We start from the raw sequence: 14,783 nt of genomic DNA, 5'->3' as shown, positions 1-14,783 counted from the left end.
CCGCACCCCGCGGCGGGCGGGAGGCGTATGGGAGCGCCGGCGGCTCCTCCCCGGCCGTGCCTGCGGGAGTGGGAATAAAGACAGATAGCGGGGCCCGGAGCAGAGCGCGGAAAGTTTCCTGCGCGGCCCGCGGGCGGCGGCAGCGATGCCTGTGCGGCGCGGAGCGCTGGGGCTGGGCGGGCTCCGCGGGCCGTAGGGCAGCGAGCGAGGAGCGGCGAGCCCCCGGCCCGTCCTCTGGGCGGCGGGAGGAGGCGGCCCGCGCGAGGACGGGGACGCGGCCGGAGCGGGAGCGGCAGCTCGGAGGCGGCCGCCGCTCGGGGGAAAGATGAGCTTGTTGTCAGCCATCGACACCAGCGCCGCGTCCGTGTACCAGCCCGCCCAGCTCCTCAACTGGGTCTATCTCTCGCTGCAAGACACGCACCAGGCCAGCGCCTTCGATGCCTTCCGCCCCGAGCCCTCCTCCTCGCAGCACCCCGACCTCGGCTACACCAAGAGCCCCCCGGAGCTGGGCTCCTCGCTCAGCTCCAGCTATCTCAACAGCTTCTTCCAGCTCCAGCGCAGCGAGGTGAGTGCCCCAACCGCCATGATGCCGAGCCCTCGGCCGCCTTCCGCCCCACGGGGGACCGCGGGGACGCTGCCCCACGCCGCTGTCCCGCTAACCGGTGTTGACAGTGTGGTAAATGGTTACCGGGATCCGACCGCCCCGCTGCCAGAAGTGCGGAGGAGGTGGAGGGACGGGCGCACGGAAAACACCTCGTCCCTACTAACAGCGAGACGTGCCCCCTCTATTTAAAAGTGATATTTAGATCACTTTCTTCTCTCTGGCAATAGTCAATCACTTTTGTATCTATCTTTATAGGTTAAGAAAGTGTAAGAAGGGACGTGACAAAAGCAAAAAAGTTGAGCGTGCGTTTTGTCGGGCAAGACTGGGCTATAGGGACCCAAGGGAAGGAAATTAAATAACTCTGGAGCAGGCAGAGACAATCCGCTGTGGAGCGCCTTGCCACAGGAAGTTGTTGGGGTCAAGCACTTCTGCAATGGGGGTCTCCACTGGTGCATGGCAGCTAAAACCCTCCAAACAGCAGAGCTGTGCCTTGGGGAGGGCTCTTGCCTCGGGTGTTCTGTGGTGGCTGCACTGGGTGAGGGTTTGCAGTGCTGTGCCCAACCTCCGGAGCGCTGCCCAGAGAGGGGTGTTTCTGAGTCTTCCCAGTACAGGCTTCAGAAGTGTTCTCAGTCAAAATACCTATTTCTAATCCATCAATGATGGGGTTGTTCAATGAAAACCACTCAAATTCCCCACCAGTCACCATATTACAGCTGTTAGGAGTGAGGAGCTCAAGCTGTATACGCATTCTTTTATCCTTAATTAGAAATCATTTCTTGCTTAAGAATCTTGCAAACACATCCAGTCTGAGACAACTATTGAGACAACTGAAACAAACTATTTTTGAGAGCATATAATTCACAATCCAGTCAGCCTGATGCACCCTTAGCAAGCATATAACACAGAATACTTGATGTAGGAACACACATCCTTTGCAGCACATTGATTTTGCTGGAATAGGGAGCATACCACAGCCCCCTGTTACTAGATAGGTTTTGCTACTCCATGTGAACCAAAAGCTTTGTGCTCCCCAGGTAGTCACAAGAGCCAGGTTCAGCTGTATGTCCACTGCCCAGTCCTGGGGCTGGTGCACTCAGGGTATGCTGTGCTTATTCTGACTCCTTCTTCTGGGGAGAAAGAAGGCAGAAAAAACAACCCTGAAACAAAGAATCACCCACAAAAGCAGATAAAGGGCACGTGCACAAAGTCCCCAAAACAGCTTCCAGAATTTTTCCTGAAGTTTCTCCTGACTTCTTTCTCCTGTTTCTACTTGCACTTTTCACAGATAGGAGTTAATCCTTTTGTCACACTCTCTCCATTTTTCCTCTCGGTTCACATCTCTCTCCATTTTTCCCCTCACACCCCTTTACCACTCCCCTTTGGAGCACTGTCTCCCTGGCTCCTCAGAATTTACCCAGGTCACCCTGCAGGCAGCAGCCAAACCTGTGCCACCCATTGGCCCTCCTTTAGGGAGCTGCCACCTGGGCCACACTGTGCCACAACTCATTACCCTCTGAGGGAAGGGATCTTGCACAGGTCATGTCTTTGGTTCCAGGCTTGACCTGAGCTGTGTATTAACGCAGCTCATGTTTGGGGACGAGGGAAGGGGCAGGGCCACCTCCTAGGGCACAGCAGCACCCACCGAGCGTGCTCTGAAGGAAGTGGGAATGCTTTCAGCTCCCCCAGCTAATGCTGCTTGCTTATACAGCTGCTTCCATTGACAGGTTTAGAAAGTGTTAGGGATGATCTTACTCAATAGGAAAAGTTCTGTCCATATGCTAGATGTTTTGCTCTTTCCAGAAACCAAGTTAGGCTGCTTTTAGGCAGGAGCCACCCAAGAGTTTCCTACAGTGTCATCTCTCAGTTCTTGAAATTCTAACATCTGTTTATTTGCAGGTGCCAGTCGGCATAAACTGAGTATTTTGAGTGTGTAGAACTATTTTGGGGAGCAACAGTGCTGTGTGCTACTTGTGCATCAAGTGGGCTTATGCTATCTTTGGAAGACACGTAGCCTTCCACAGTTAAATCGTTGACTGTTTTCTGCACAGTGCTTGCTTTGGCTGGCATTTTTTTCCTCCCAGTTTTGTCCTGGATTGGCTTAGCCAGGAGCTGGGCTGTGACAATGATTGACACATAGCTGTACACAATATTTGGAAAGTGACCTAATGAGTGGCCAAAATAGCAACAGATTGAGAAATGGTAGGATCATAGGATACAAAATAGTTAGGCGTCTTGTATGCTGCCTTGCGATAGAAAATTTCTGGAGGAGATTGCTTAGGATGAGAAACAGCACTTGTAAGAGGCTGCTGTTACATTGGGTTTGCAAGTCTGCATGGCAGTGCCTGTGTATGTGACCTGCATGCTGACCAAAGAGCTGGACAGAAACAAATAAATAAATAAGCCAGCACCCACAGAGTAGTCTTGCACTTCACCAAGATTTTTGTCCTCCAGACTTTTTCCACTACAATGGATGCCTTCTAAATAAACATGATGAACACAGCTGTTTGGTACATAAAAGCCCATTGTACCCAGAAAAAAAGCAATAATAAAGGTTTAAACAGTGAAGTGACAATGAATGTTTTGTTCCATATGTAAGACCCATTTTGAAAAACAGACCTGCTTTAAATAAAACTTTACTGCAGCATTTGTTGTCCCAGATATGAAGAGAAAGCATGTTAGAACATTAAGATGCATTTAATTGGTTACTGAACTGAACTCCACCCTCATTCTAACACCATCCGTCAGAGCCACGTATCTGAGGTTTTGTGGTGGGGCTGGGTGCGTGGGACTTAGGGCATTTGAGACGCAGCCAGGTAACTGTGGCTTTGTGTCACTGAGTGGTGTAATTGAGAAACCCAAAATAATGGTACAATAGGGTCCTATGGCATTTTCCTACTCTCACAGTGGGTTTCCTACTAAATCAGTGCTGACTTCAATCGAGAGGAGCCAGCCACAAGTAACTCAAAGTTACCATAGTATAATGAAACGTGTTCCTTCCGACACAGAGTGCTAATTCTAGCACTGGCCAATATTTACATGAGAGGGAGCCTGAGTCCTAATGAATTCTTTGCCCACGTACAATATTTTGAATGTCTTTCCAAGAGGGGAATTCCTTCCAGAAACCTCTGTAGCAGCCGCTTTCCAGACTTTAAGCATTTTGTACTTGAGCAAAAATAACTGCATGTTTTGAATTAGAAAATAATCACTGTTTTTGAGAAGTAGTTCATGCTTTTGACTCTGGGACTTCCAGACCCATTCCTTACTGTCAGGAGGGGAACTAATTGGGAATGAGAAAACATGAGCTAGTTCACTTGGTTACATTAAAGTGCAGATCACAAAGGAAGGAAGGAAAATTTGGAAGGGAAAAAAAAAAAAAAAAAAAAAAAAAGAAGGAATGTTTAGTATGGCAAAAAACACTCAAACCTGAGTGGAACAGAAGCACTGGGATCAGTGCTGCTTATCAGGCAGCCTCCCAGAGAAGAAAAGAGAAAGGTTAAATATGTCATTGTCACACACACACATTAAAGACCACTCTACCCCCTCCCTCTCAGTCCCCCCCCCCCCCAACAGAAAAAAAAAGAAAGAAAGAAAGAAAAAAACAAAACAAAAAAAAACCACTTGCAAGAACAGGAACATTTATGGAAAGAAGCTGGCATTTCTGCATTTCTACTGAAAAAAAAAAACAACAACAAAAAACAGTTTATATCAGACCATCCTGTTCACTGTTTTCCATAGACCTCTGGGCACACCACGCTGCTTTGATACTTCACAAAGTAAAATTTGTTCTTTAGCCTAGGTGGGTTAATTTGAAGGGTAACAGTAAGATTAAAAAAAAGTTCTCCGTAGTCTCAGTCCGCTACTGAAAGGATGGGAGATCACCATATGATATCAGACCTCTGCCCCATTAAATGAACTGTCAGATCTCTGAGAGCAGTTACGAATAAAAAACTAGAGACAATACACCTTGTGAGAAGCTGCTTGTAGCCACAGAGATCCTAGGGCAAATACAGCAGAGATAAGGATTAGCAGAAATCACTGAAAGCTCTGCAACACTTGTGATTGCTCCTGTTTTCTGGTCTATCCTTGGTCACCATACCACAGAGCATATCTGTGGTCACACACAGCCCTTAGTGTGCTCAGCCAGGATCTCTTGTTTCTCTGCTGCAGACTAAACAACAACAGCTATCTCCTCTTCTTTAAGCCTTCTTAAGTGTGGAGCAGTACAGATCATGAAGGCATGTTAAAAATAAATTCCTTAAAAGCAGTTTGGTTCCCGTATTTATTATTCTTCCAGTGAAAGTAGGATTAGACCTCAGCACAGTCAGACAGTGGGCAGCACCACAAAGCATCAAATACACCACACAGGACCGTTCCTGCAGCAAGGTTCTCTTACCTGGAGAAAGGCAATAAGGCAGGCTGACTGCTGGCCTCAAGCAGCCCTCTCATCTGGAGTCATAGATGATACTATTACGCAAACTTGGATATTTGGCTCTTTATTTTTAAATGTAAACAGAGAAAGAATTATTTAAATACTTAAAGCATACATACAGAAAGCTAAGTCTGCAAATAAGATCTAGAATCTTCAATGCATTATCCTAAAAACGTTAGCAGCCTGACATAAGCAATTCAAGTACAGTGAATTTCACATATTCAAAAGAGAAAAAAGTAGACTGTATTACAGAATAATTAAACACCCTACCATGACTGCCTGTTGTAAAATCCTCTTGAAAAAAATCCTGTAATACTAGTGATTATGATTTCATTGGTCTGCTTATCTTTATTTTTCTCAGTAATTTTTATCACCTCCAGTGAAACCATAGGAGTTGGACCTGATATTTATGGATCCATTCCAACTCAGGATACTCTGTGGTTTTATCATTCTGTGCAAGTGCTAACACCTCAGTGGCTTTATCCTTCTACCGATTTTATTGGGAATGAAATAGCTCAGCAATTCTTGTGTTGAGGGAACTTCTGCTCTCTAACTCAGGCTGGCTGAACCTCACAGATATCCTACAACTACACAAAGTCACAGTCAGCTCTGTTCAGACTTTCAAGAAGTTAATTGGCAGTTCAGATGTGTTGTTCCTGCTGTCTTCTCCTCGGGTAGAAAGGCTTTTCGTGGTTTTGCAAGAGGTATTTAAAAAGAAAGAAAATAAAACGAAGACAAAACCAATAATCTTTTCCTTCTCCTTCCTAGTCATACATCTAACTGCAAAGAAGTAAGAAAAACCAGCATAATGCTCTCAGATAACTGAAGCAATCAAGCCAAAATAATTGTTGTTTTTCAATCCATCACTCCTAAGATACTGGCTGCTCTTGCTAGTGAGAATAATTTTAGGTTAAAGCAAACCAGTAACATTTAAAGTTGAGAAGCTCCCTGCAAACTTTTGCTGTCAGTGTATGCATGTGATTCAAGCTTTTAAAACTTTTTTATACTTCTATATACATGCCCCACAACTTACACTGTTTTAGGCATTTCTTCTTTGCATGAATTCTTGCAAGGGATTGCAGCAAGACCTGGACTTCTGAGCCAGCAGACTTCTGGAGTCTTTAGTACATCAGCCTCTGTCCTCTAAGCTGGCTTCAAAACCATTTAGAAAGCACTGCCTCAGCACAGAAAGTGCAGATTTCACACCCTCAGCTGTTAGATCTGAGGCTTTGAGCCCAGAATGCAACTACTGTATTTTCAACTCCAGTTTGGTGTATGCTGTAAAATTCAAAGTTTAGGTGAGTACCAAGAGGGATTTGAAGTCCAGAATCACGTGTTCCCTGCCCCCCCACCCCCACCCCGCCATTCCTACTACAGCCACAGCCTCCTGCTTTGCTGCTGCTATCTTTGGAAAACACTCTTTTACTCAGGACAGGAAGGAGAACTAAAACCAGCACAAAATATATTATCAAGATCCATGAAGGTTTTATATGAATGGAATCTGAAATTAAAATCTACATTCTGTCTAAGAGATTATGAGAAAGCCAAGCAATTTTATCTATCAACCTCTTCCGTTTGTACACTCTAGTTGTGGCTTTTAACTTTTTACAAAATTTAGAATTTTTGTTGTTTTTCTTTATATTAAACTGCAAATAATTGAAGCAGAGTTTCTCAGGTAAGGAAACCTGAGGAAAAAACAATGGAAGGACAGCAGAAGCCTCACAGAAGCAACCTGCTAGTGATGTGCTATAGTCAGTCCAGCAGCCAGAGCCTCTTTTATTACCCCTTACCATCCCCACACCTGAAATCAATGCAGCTAAAGCTCTGTAGCACATCTGCTCTGCCTTTAAGTGTCAATTAGTTCAGTTGTGACTTACAGTTGGGCTTTAACTTCTTGAAACCAGAACTACTTAGCCAAACAGCACTATATCAAAGGCTGAACTCTGTTTGAAAAGCTGGCAAGAGCTAAAATTTTATTTGCTAAACATGTATCAGGTCAAGCAAAGAAGAGATATGGGCCTCCTTGTTTACTAACAATTTTTTTTTTTTGAAGCTAGATATTGAAAATAAGGCAATTCTTCCCAGTTAGTAGAAAATCATAGCCAAACCCTAGAGATCCCCTGGGACGTCGTATGTGTGCAAACTCTTCACTGAAAACAGCATAGGCACTCACTTTTTGTCTCAGAAATACACCCATGTCTTGAAAAACTTGCCAGGAAGTACACAGAGGGAAAAAACAAGCAAACAAACAAACAAGAAACCAACCAAAAAAGTCAGAGGCAAAAGCATACAAAAATCTTACTAAAATTCTATTTTGTCAGTGAAGTTTTCAGTTATTTTACAGTGCCTTCTGTGCCAAAGCACCGAAACAAAGGGGTGACTAAACCTTTAGGGTAACGTTTTTCATCCCTTCCTCTTTTACTCTGTAGACATAGACTCAGTTACTCGGAAAAGGAAAACCCTCCTCTGTGAACCATACAAACCATCAGACAGTCAAATCTGACTTGAACCAATGAGTTTACTTAAGAAATTTATTGAATGAATAGAAAGAGTGTACGAAACTATGATTTTAGTCAAAAGCCAAGGTAACTTGACTTCCAATATTTTTTTTATGGTACGTTATGGAACTGCAGGATAGCACGTAACCTTTAGCAATGGTGTTGGTTTTCAAGTTAAAAAGTTCAGAAGAGTTCATATAATTGAAAGCCACTGGGGAGGACAGAGGCAAAGAGAAGTTTTCTAATTCCAAGTCTAAGTGGGCCACTTAAATTCTTACTCAATACAGATGCACAAAGCTCCAGGCACAGATATTGCAAAGCTGATCATTCATAATTGATAAGATGTATTTACATAGAAAACAAAGCAGATTTTTTTTTCCTTAAACAAAACTACATATATATATAGCTATAAATGCTCCTAAAAAGCAATAGCAGGTATCATCTGAAAGGTTCCAAGTGGTTTGGTGAAATGTAACTGCTGGTGCTTGCACCTCTCCTCAGTTTCCTTTTCCCAGGGAATTTGCCAGCTGCCCAGTGCCCATTTTGTGGCTCTCTTGCGCTGCCCTTTTTCCTCTTTTAGAAAGCCACGATGAAATGATTAAATTTAATGGAAAGAATCTCAGTCTTCGCTTCATTGTGGTTTACTTTGGTTTCTGTCTGGGTTCCAGAGAAGTTATAATGGAGCAAAGGAACTGATTAAGTTTTACAAAGCTATTCAAGTCTCTCAACAATTCTGACATAACTCAGACAGACAGTATTTCATAAGTGTCACAACATGGATCAGTTTTTTTCCTGGGAATGAAAAATGACCTGCAGGAAATGTTGCAAACAATCTGTGATCTACAAAAACCAGAACCTAAAATTACAGAGAGATTCCCTTCAGAAAAGTTAAGAGGACTGGCTTTTATCTGTGTCCTTTGCTGACTGGCCTGGCCAGCACAGTTGTTTGACTTTCGGTGGATTTTAAGTTACCAACCTCCAACATATCACAAACCTAGCCCATTACTTTCTGTCATGGGTTTTGCTGTGAGCATGCAAGTCCAGCTCTTGAAGTGGGAGGTGCTTAAGGAACATCCTCTAGGCCTCTTTCTTGATACTTTCGTATCCACTGAGAACTGCTGCACGGTATTCCCAAACCTGCATCTTAACAAATATACTTTCTGTCTCTCAAGATTAAGTTTGATGATAAGCAAATACCCACATGGTCCACAGAAATTCTATGTGGTCCATGGCTCTTGCTGTCATATCCAAAGCAGATGTTTATGTTCCTGTTATATAAGACCACCCACACCTACTCCTAACACAGGGCAGGATTCGGTGTCTCTTTTGAATGAACACAAGTGCAATGCTCTAGAAGGATCTCTGGAATCTGGCCATCTATATTTACAGCTCATCCAGCTAACTGCCAACCAAGCAAACATTTTTGAGGGATCATCTTGCTCCCATAGGCTTCTCTTGCCAACCTTGGAGCCCCAGATTTCTAAACTTGTTTGATGTAGTAGCAGGGGAGTAGGAAAAGTTTGGGAGGAAGAGCCTGCATTTCTTTGCACTAAGCCAGCCTGCCAGACACCTACATGCGTGTATTCATAAGGGCTGAGAATACCTGCGGTTGAATGGGGAGCAAATAACCTACTGTACAAGAGTTGTATCTTGAAAAAAGGGGATTTGTAAGGATTTGGAGGAGAACAGTGTTTGAGCATCAGTGGTCCTTGAAATACGGAGGTGTTCTTACAGCCATCTTTTTCCAACATGCATTGCAACTGAATTAAATAGAACTATACATTCATTCCACTGACAGACCCAACCTGGAAAAAAACATCCTTCAGTCCACTTTGAAACCAGGTTACTCAATTGTTATAATTTATCTGAAGTACACTGTGGAGTTTTAAGTGGATTTGCTCAGGTCGCACTTGAAGTTGTGTTGTATCACGACTGATTCAGAGTGTTGCTGTAGATGAAGATAAAACTATCCAAAAGCTGGAGTCATGAGATGAAATTCCAGCCTGTCATTTGATAGATGGAAACGATTTATTTACTTCACTATACTCAATTTAATAAAAGTTTCTGTCTCCTCATGAATGCAGGAACTGAGGCCCCAAGCACATTGTGAGGGGCCCATTCTGGGCAGATGATGTATTGTTTCTACCTCTGACAGAGACCTTAGCTTTGCCTCTTTTTAACTTTGGCAGCTATTGCAGAGGTTTCTGTGCCAAGAAGGCATTACTGAATGTAAATGATATAAACAAAAGAGTCTCAGGCTTAACGTTCTATGTAACCCAAATTGAACATTTCTTCACAAAACCTTTCATCACGTAAGAGCTTTGCAGGAGGTAAATGCTTTCCTAAGTGTGTCTTAAACAGGCACATATCTATTTCCGGGTGTTATTTTTCTTATGTTTGGAGTGTCAAAAGACCCATCAAATGAAAGGAAACCTGACTCTTGTTTTTCAAACTGTAGGTCAGATTGAGACAAGATTTCCTGCAGGAAACAGAGATGTTAACAGAATGTGGCTATGGGTATTAAAGTGCAGGGGTCAAAATCCGTCCATCCGCTTCTCCCCTCACTTTACGCTTTATAACATCCACAAAGCCCAAGGACTCCATGCTAACACCCCCAAAACGTGCTTGTTTTTCAACAACGTGATATGGGGCTGGGATCAGGGTGCCTGGTGGGGTGTTCCCTGCCCCCAGAGCCACTGGTTCTGGGGAGGTCAGAATTTAGTGCTCTGCAACCTGGGTACCCAGCTGCAGGCAGCCCAGGGACCGACAGGGAAGTGAGAGCTCCTGGGGAAACGTGTTAAAGCAATTTGCAGTGTGAATGGTCTCCCTTGTCCCTAATATACTGCTTGTGTGTTAGAGCTTCTCCTTAACATAAGCAGGCAGTTGTTTCACCTTCAGCTGATGAAAAGGATTCCTGCAGAGCTTGGTACGAGATTTAGAGCATTCCTCCAAGTCTGGGCACCTCTGTCCAGAAGAAATCAAGCCTCTCCTTTCCCATCTTTCCATTAAAGTATATTTGTGAGGTCCCCATACAAGTGCTTCTACTGATATCTACACCAAGCCTTTGCCTGAGCTGAAGCAGGAGGGATCACACTCCTAACAGAGAGCCAAGAGCCCTACCTGAAGTCAGTGACTGAGCAGAGTAACTGTCAGTTTTATTACCTCCACGCCCCCCAACAGACAAGGAGCTGCACTTTTTAAGAGCTATGGATCTGTGGATGTCTTGAACGGGCAGACTTTGTAAGCCTTAGCTCAAGGCTCTAGAGGTTGGCAGATTTTAAATAAGGGGAGATGGTGCCACATTCTGTTCTTCAATCACTCCATGAAACAAAGGTATATAAGCCATCCAGAAAAGCATGTTGCACCCATATGCTGTTATGCAATTTCAGAGGTGGTATCAGTTACAATCTGAGAAGCCACAGCCAACCAAGCCAACAGCTCTAGAAGAACTAGATTAGGTAGATCAAGGCACTAGATTGAAGATTTGTTGTCCTACCACCTTGCTTCACTACTATCAAGTCATGCCACATTCACTGCTATCTCTCTAAGATAACATTTCTGTGAAAAGAGAATCCTAGTGCTCTCTATTTGAGAATATTCACAAGCAGGCATTAGTGTTAGCAGTTTAATACAAGAAAGTGTTTATCTAAATCCCCCTATGGAAGAAGGATGAATTAAGATAACCTTGGCTAATCCATGTTTACCTATGTTAAGTGAGGAACCTGAGTAATTCACATTTTCTTAAAGTCAGCCTAAAGACCACAGAAGCTGTGGTCTTTTCCCTTCCTCCAGACAAATGTTTTCTTCAATGAGAGATGAGCTTTTCTTGCTCTTGCCCAATGATAAAATTTCACCACATAAAAGGTGAAGGGCACCACATAAGCTATTCTCTGTAAAAGCGTCTACAATTGGTAGAACTACAGCAGGTATAAGCCATTCAGAAGCAGTTTCTGAGGTTTTCGAGTTCAGCCTTGGTCATTAATTTTCTTCATTAATTTCTCTGGCTAATTCTGGTACAGCTAAGTTTACTACAGCTTTGTCATTTAATCCTGTTTTCAGAAGGCTTTTGGATTGGCCATAAGCGTGGATTTTGTGTTCAATGCTTTCTGCAGTGGTACAAAAATAAAAATCAAAGAACTGGAGCACAAAAAGGTCACATATTTTAGGTGCTGTTCTCCAGATGTGCCTGTTTTCAGGTACCTCTGTCCTACCTTCACAGATAAGTCTCACATCAGGAACAAGCCTTCCGTGACTATCAGGGAAAACAGATGAAGGGCAGATGAAGTTGTGTTTATTGGCACATACAGGCCACTGAATTACTGTTTTGATAGCTTCAATCTTCCTCCTTTCACCTAAAAATAGCAACCTAGTGAGGGCAATTACTTGTCTGTCCTACTGTTTCATGCATGACACAACACAGGGATGCACTCAGTTCTTATCTTCATGAAAATCCAAGCTGATAAACAACTTCAGCACCTTTTGACATTTCAGTGCAGGGCTAATAATTAGCATAGCTCATCTGGTTACCATCACAGACACTTCACAGACTAGAGAATGTTTATAGTTTACAGTATATGAAAATCCTTGCTTTTTCACACTGATGATAGGGCAACGAAATTCCCTTTTCCAACCAATGTCAAGCAGCCACAGGACTTACTGACTTAAACCTAAATCTGGAAGTTAAGGCTGATTTATTTTCAATTTTCTTTAGTATGCTGGCAAAATACCAAAGAAAAATAAGCCATCAAAAATTCCTGATCATTGCTTTTCAATTACAGACCATTTCATGCTGTAGAAGAACTGCTCTCCCATCATTATATGCAATTAATAAAAATGTGGAGAGAACCACTATCACAAATCATACCTTTGAAATGTAATTCTAAAACAAAAACAAATCCAAATAACTCCAAGGGCACCAATCAAATGTACTGCCAAATACAACCTTTAGAACACTTCCACCAGCACAGGTCATTTCGACTGCAGGTAACTAATGACTAGATATGCTCGGCCACTACTTTCAGGGCCCAGCCGCCACAGACTGAACTCTAGGCAGAAATTCAGTTTCCCAAAATGCCTCTACATACTCAGTTCCACGTCTAAAACCTTTGCCTCTCAACTTCTGTAAATCCTAATAAGAAGGTGCTGTTCCCACATAAACAGGTTGTTATCACTTATTAATATTAACTGTAAGTTAGGGTTCTGAAAAATAGGTAATCCCTCTAATTTTGTCCAGATTGCCTCAGGGCAAAATTAAATATTATCCTAATTGAGATGCTAGTATAGTTTGTATGTTCTCCAACCTCAATTAAAAAATACTTTTACAAGTAAAGCAATAGATGTACCAGGGAGAACTTGGAAAAGAAAAGAAAGCTTATCATCCATTTGTTACAGTGTGCCACGCAACATTACATTCCAAAGAGTACAATTTTACTTCTAACATGACATCACTAAAAAAGAAGTTGAAGAGAGAAATTCTGCTCCAGTGTCTCATTACTTGCCCCTTGGCACATTAATCCCCAAAGCTGTCTCTGAAAGGAAGGGACTAGGTGAGGGAATCAAGAGCATTTGCCAGATCCTTCACAGAATCAGGAATTTCTTAGACATGAGCTGGATAGCAGAACTCACATATGTTACCCAACTGGCAACAAGAGCAAAGAAACCATACAAGACAATAGCTGCCTCTATCAGTCAGGACCACACCACAACCTTACTGATTGCATATTCTTCAACTGGAAACACTTAGCAAAGAAATAACAAAGGAAGCCTTACTTCACAGCACCACCAACAGAACTTGAAGACCTACCAAGCAGAAAGGTTATCTTTCAAAAACAGACCACCAGATTTTTCAGTTTGGTTCCCATTCAGCTAAGTCAACAAGAGTCACAGTAAGAAAAAGAACAAACAAACAAACAACAAAACCAGTCAAACTTACATTATCAGCCAGAACTTCCCACTAAGCAAGTTTTACATAATTTCTGTGCCCTCCCAGCATATCAAGATAAGGAAATTCTGAATTCATTGCAGCTGACCTGATGAGCCTTGTAATTAGGACATGCAGTGTGGTCTTTGGGATGTTTAAGAGCACTAACCCTTTCACTGTCAAGCTCAAACCCTATTGTAGCTCAAAATGAGACTCCCAGTGGGAATTATTATTTGTGCTTTGAGTTCTTCACAGAATCACAGAATGGCCAGGGTTGGAAGGGACCTCAAGGATCATGACTCTAGCCTCCCTGCTACATGCAGGGCCACCAAGCTCCCCATTTAATACTAAACCAGATTGTCCAGGGCCTCATCCAACCTGGCCTTGAATGACTCTAGGGATGGGGCATCCACAACTTCTCTGAGCAGTACCTTCCAGTACCTCACCACTCTCTCTGTAAAGAACTTTCAACGTAAATTTTCTCTCCCTTAACTTAAAACCATTTCCCCCTTGCCCTGCTGTTATCTACCTTTTCAGGGAGTTGACTCCCCTCCTATTTGTAGGCTCCCTTTAGGTACTGAAAGGCTGCAATGAGGTCACCCAGCAGCCTTCTTTTCTCCAGGCTGAACAAGCCCAGTTCGCTCAGCCTGTCTTCGCAGGGAAGATGCTCCAGTCCCCTGATCATCTTTGTGGCTCTCCTCTGGACCTGCTCCAACAGCTCTCTGTCTGTCTTGTAATGGGAGCTCCAGACCTGGACACAGTATTCCAGATGGGGCCTCACAAGAGCAGAGTAGAGGAGGACAATCACCTCCTTGTCCCTGCTGGCCACCTGTCTTCTGATAGAGTGCAGGATACCATTTGCTTTCTGAGCTGCAAGGGCACATGCTGGCTCACGTTAAGTTTTTCATCCATTAGGACCACCAGGTCCTTCTCTGCAGGGCTACTCTCAAGGACTGCTCCTTCGAGTCTGGGAGTCTTCCAGCTTAAGGCAGGTTGGCTTTGCTAGGGCATACTGTGAACACAAAGTAATCACTGCTCTTGGTGGAACCCAACAGAGGAGCAGTCTCCCTGGCACCTTGCAGATGTGTACCAGTATGCTGGAGGTCAAAATGAGTCAGAATGCAATTCCCTCTTCCTCTCTTTCTTTCTCTTTATATTCTCTTTATATTATATTTATATTATATTTCTTTATATTCTCTTTATATTATCTTTATATTATATTTCTCTTTATATTGTCATCTTTTTAAGACCATTGACGTTCTGCTTGTCACCCTGATCTTCCCCTGGACATTTTGAGTGTGAAACTAACTCAAAGCTTTTTTTCAAAATCTT

At 43.2% G+C, this 14,783-nt stretch overlaps 1 protein-coding gene across 1 annotated transcript in view; it reads left to right on the top strand.

Moving 5' to 3' along the window:
• The first annotated feature begins 66 nt into the window (after window positions 1-66).
• ZCCHC24 (zinc finger CCHC-type containing 24) overlaps window positions 67-14,783 on the top strand; it is a 104,826-nt gene continuing 90,109 nt past the window's right edge. The window contains exon 1 of the mRNA XM_052678086.1: window positions 67-565. Within this exon, the coding sequence (XP_052534046.1) occupies window positions 326-565 (240 nt within the window). The 5' untranslated portion in view covers window positions 67-325. The remainder of the gene's footprint in view (window positions 566-14,783) is intronic.

This window comes from Tympanuchus pallidicinctus, unplaced genomic scaffold, assembly GCF_026119805.1.
Source record: "Tympanuchus pallidicinctus isolate F22 unplaced genomic scaffold, pur_lepc_1.0 scaffold16, whole genome shotgun sequence".
In the NCBI taxonomy this organism is placed as follows: domain Eukaryota; kingdom Metazoa; phylum Chordata; class Aves; order Galliformes; family Phasianidae; genus Tympanuchus; species Tympanuchus pallidicinctus.
This window is presented reverse-complemented; position numbering and strand designations above follow the sequence as displayed.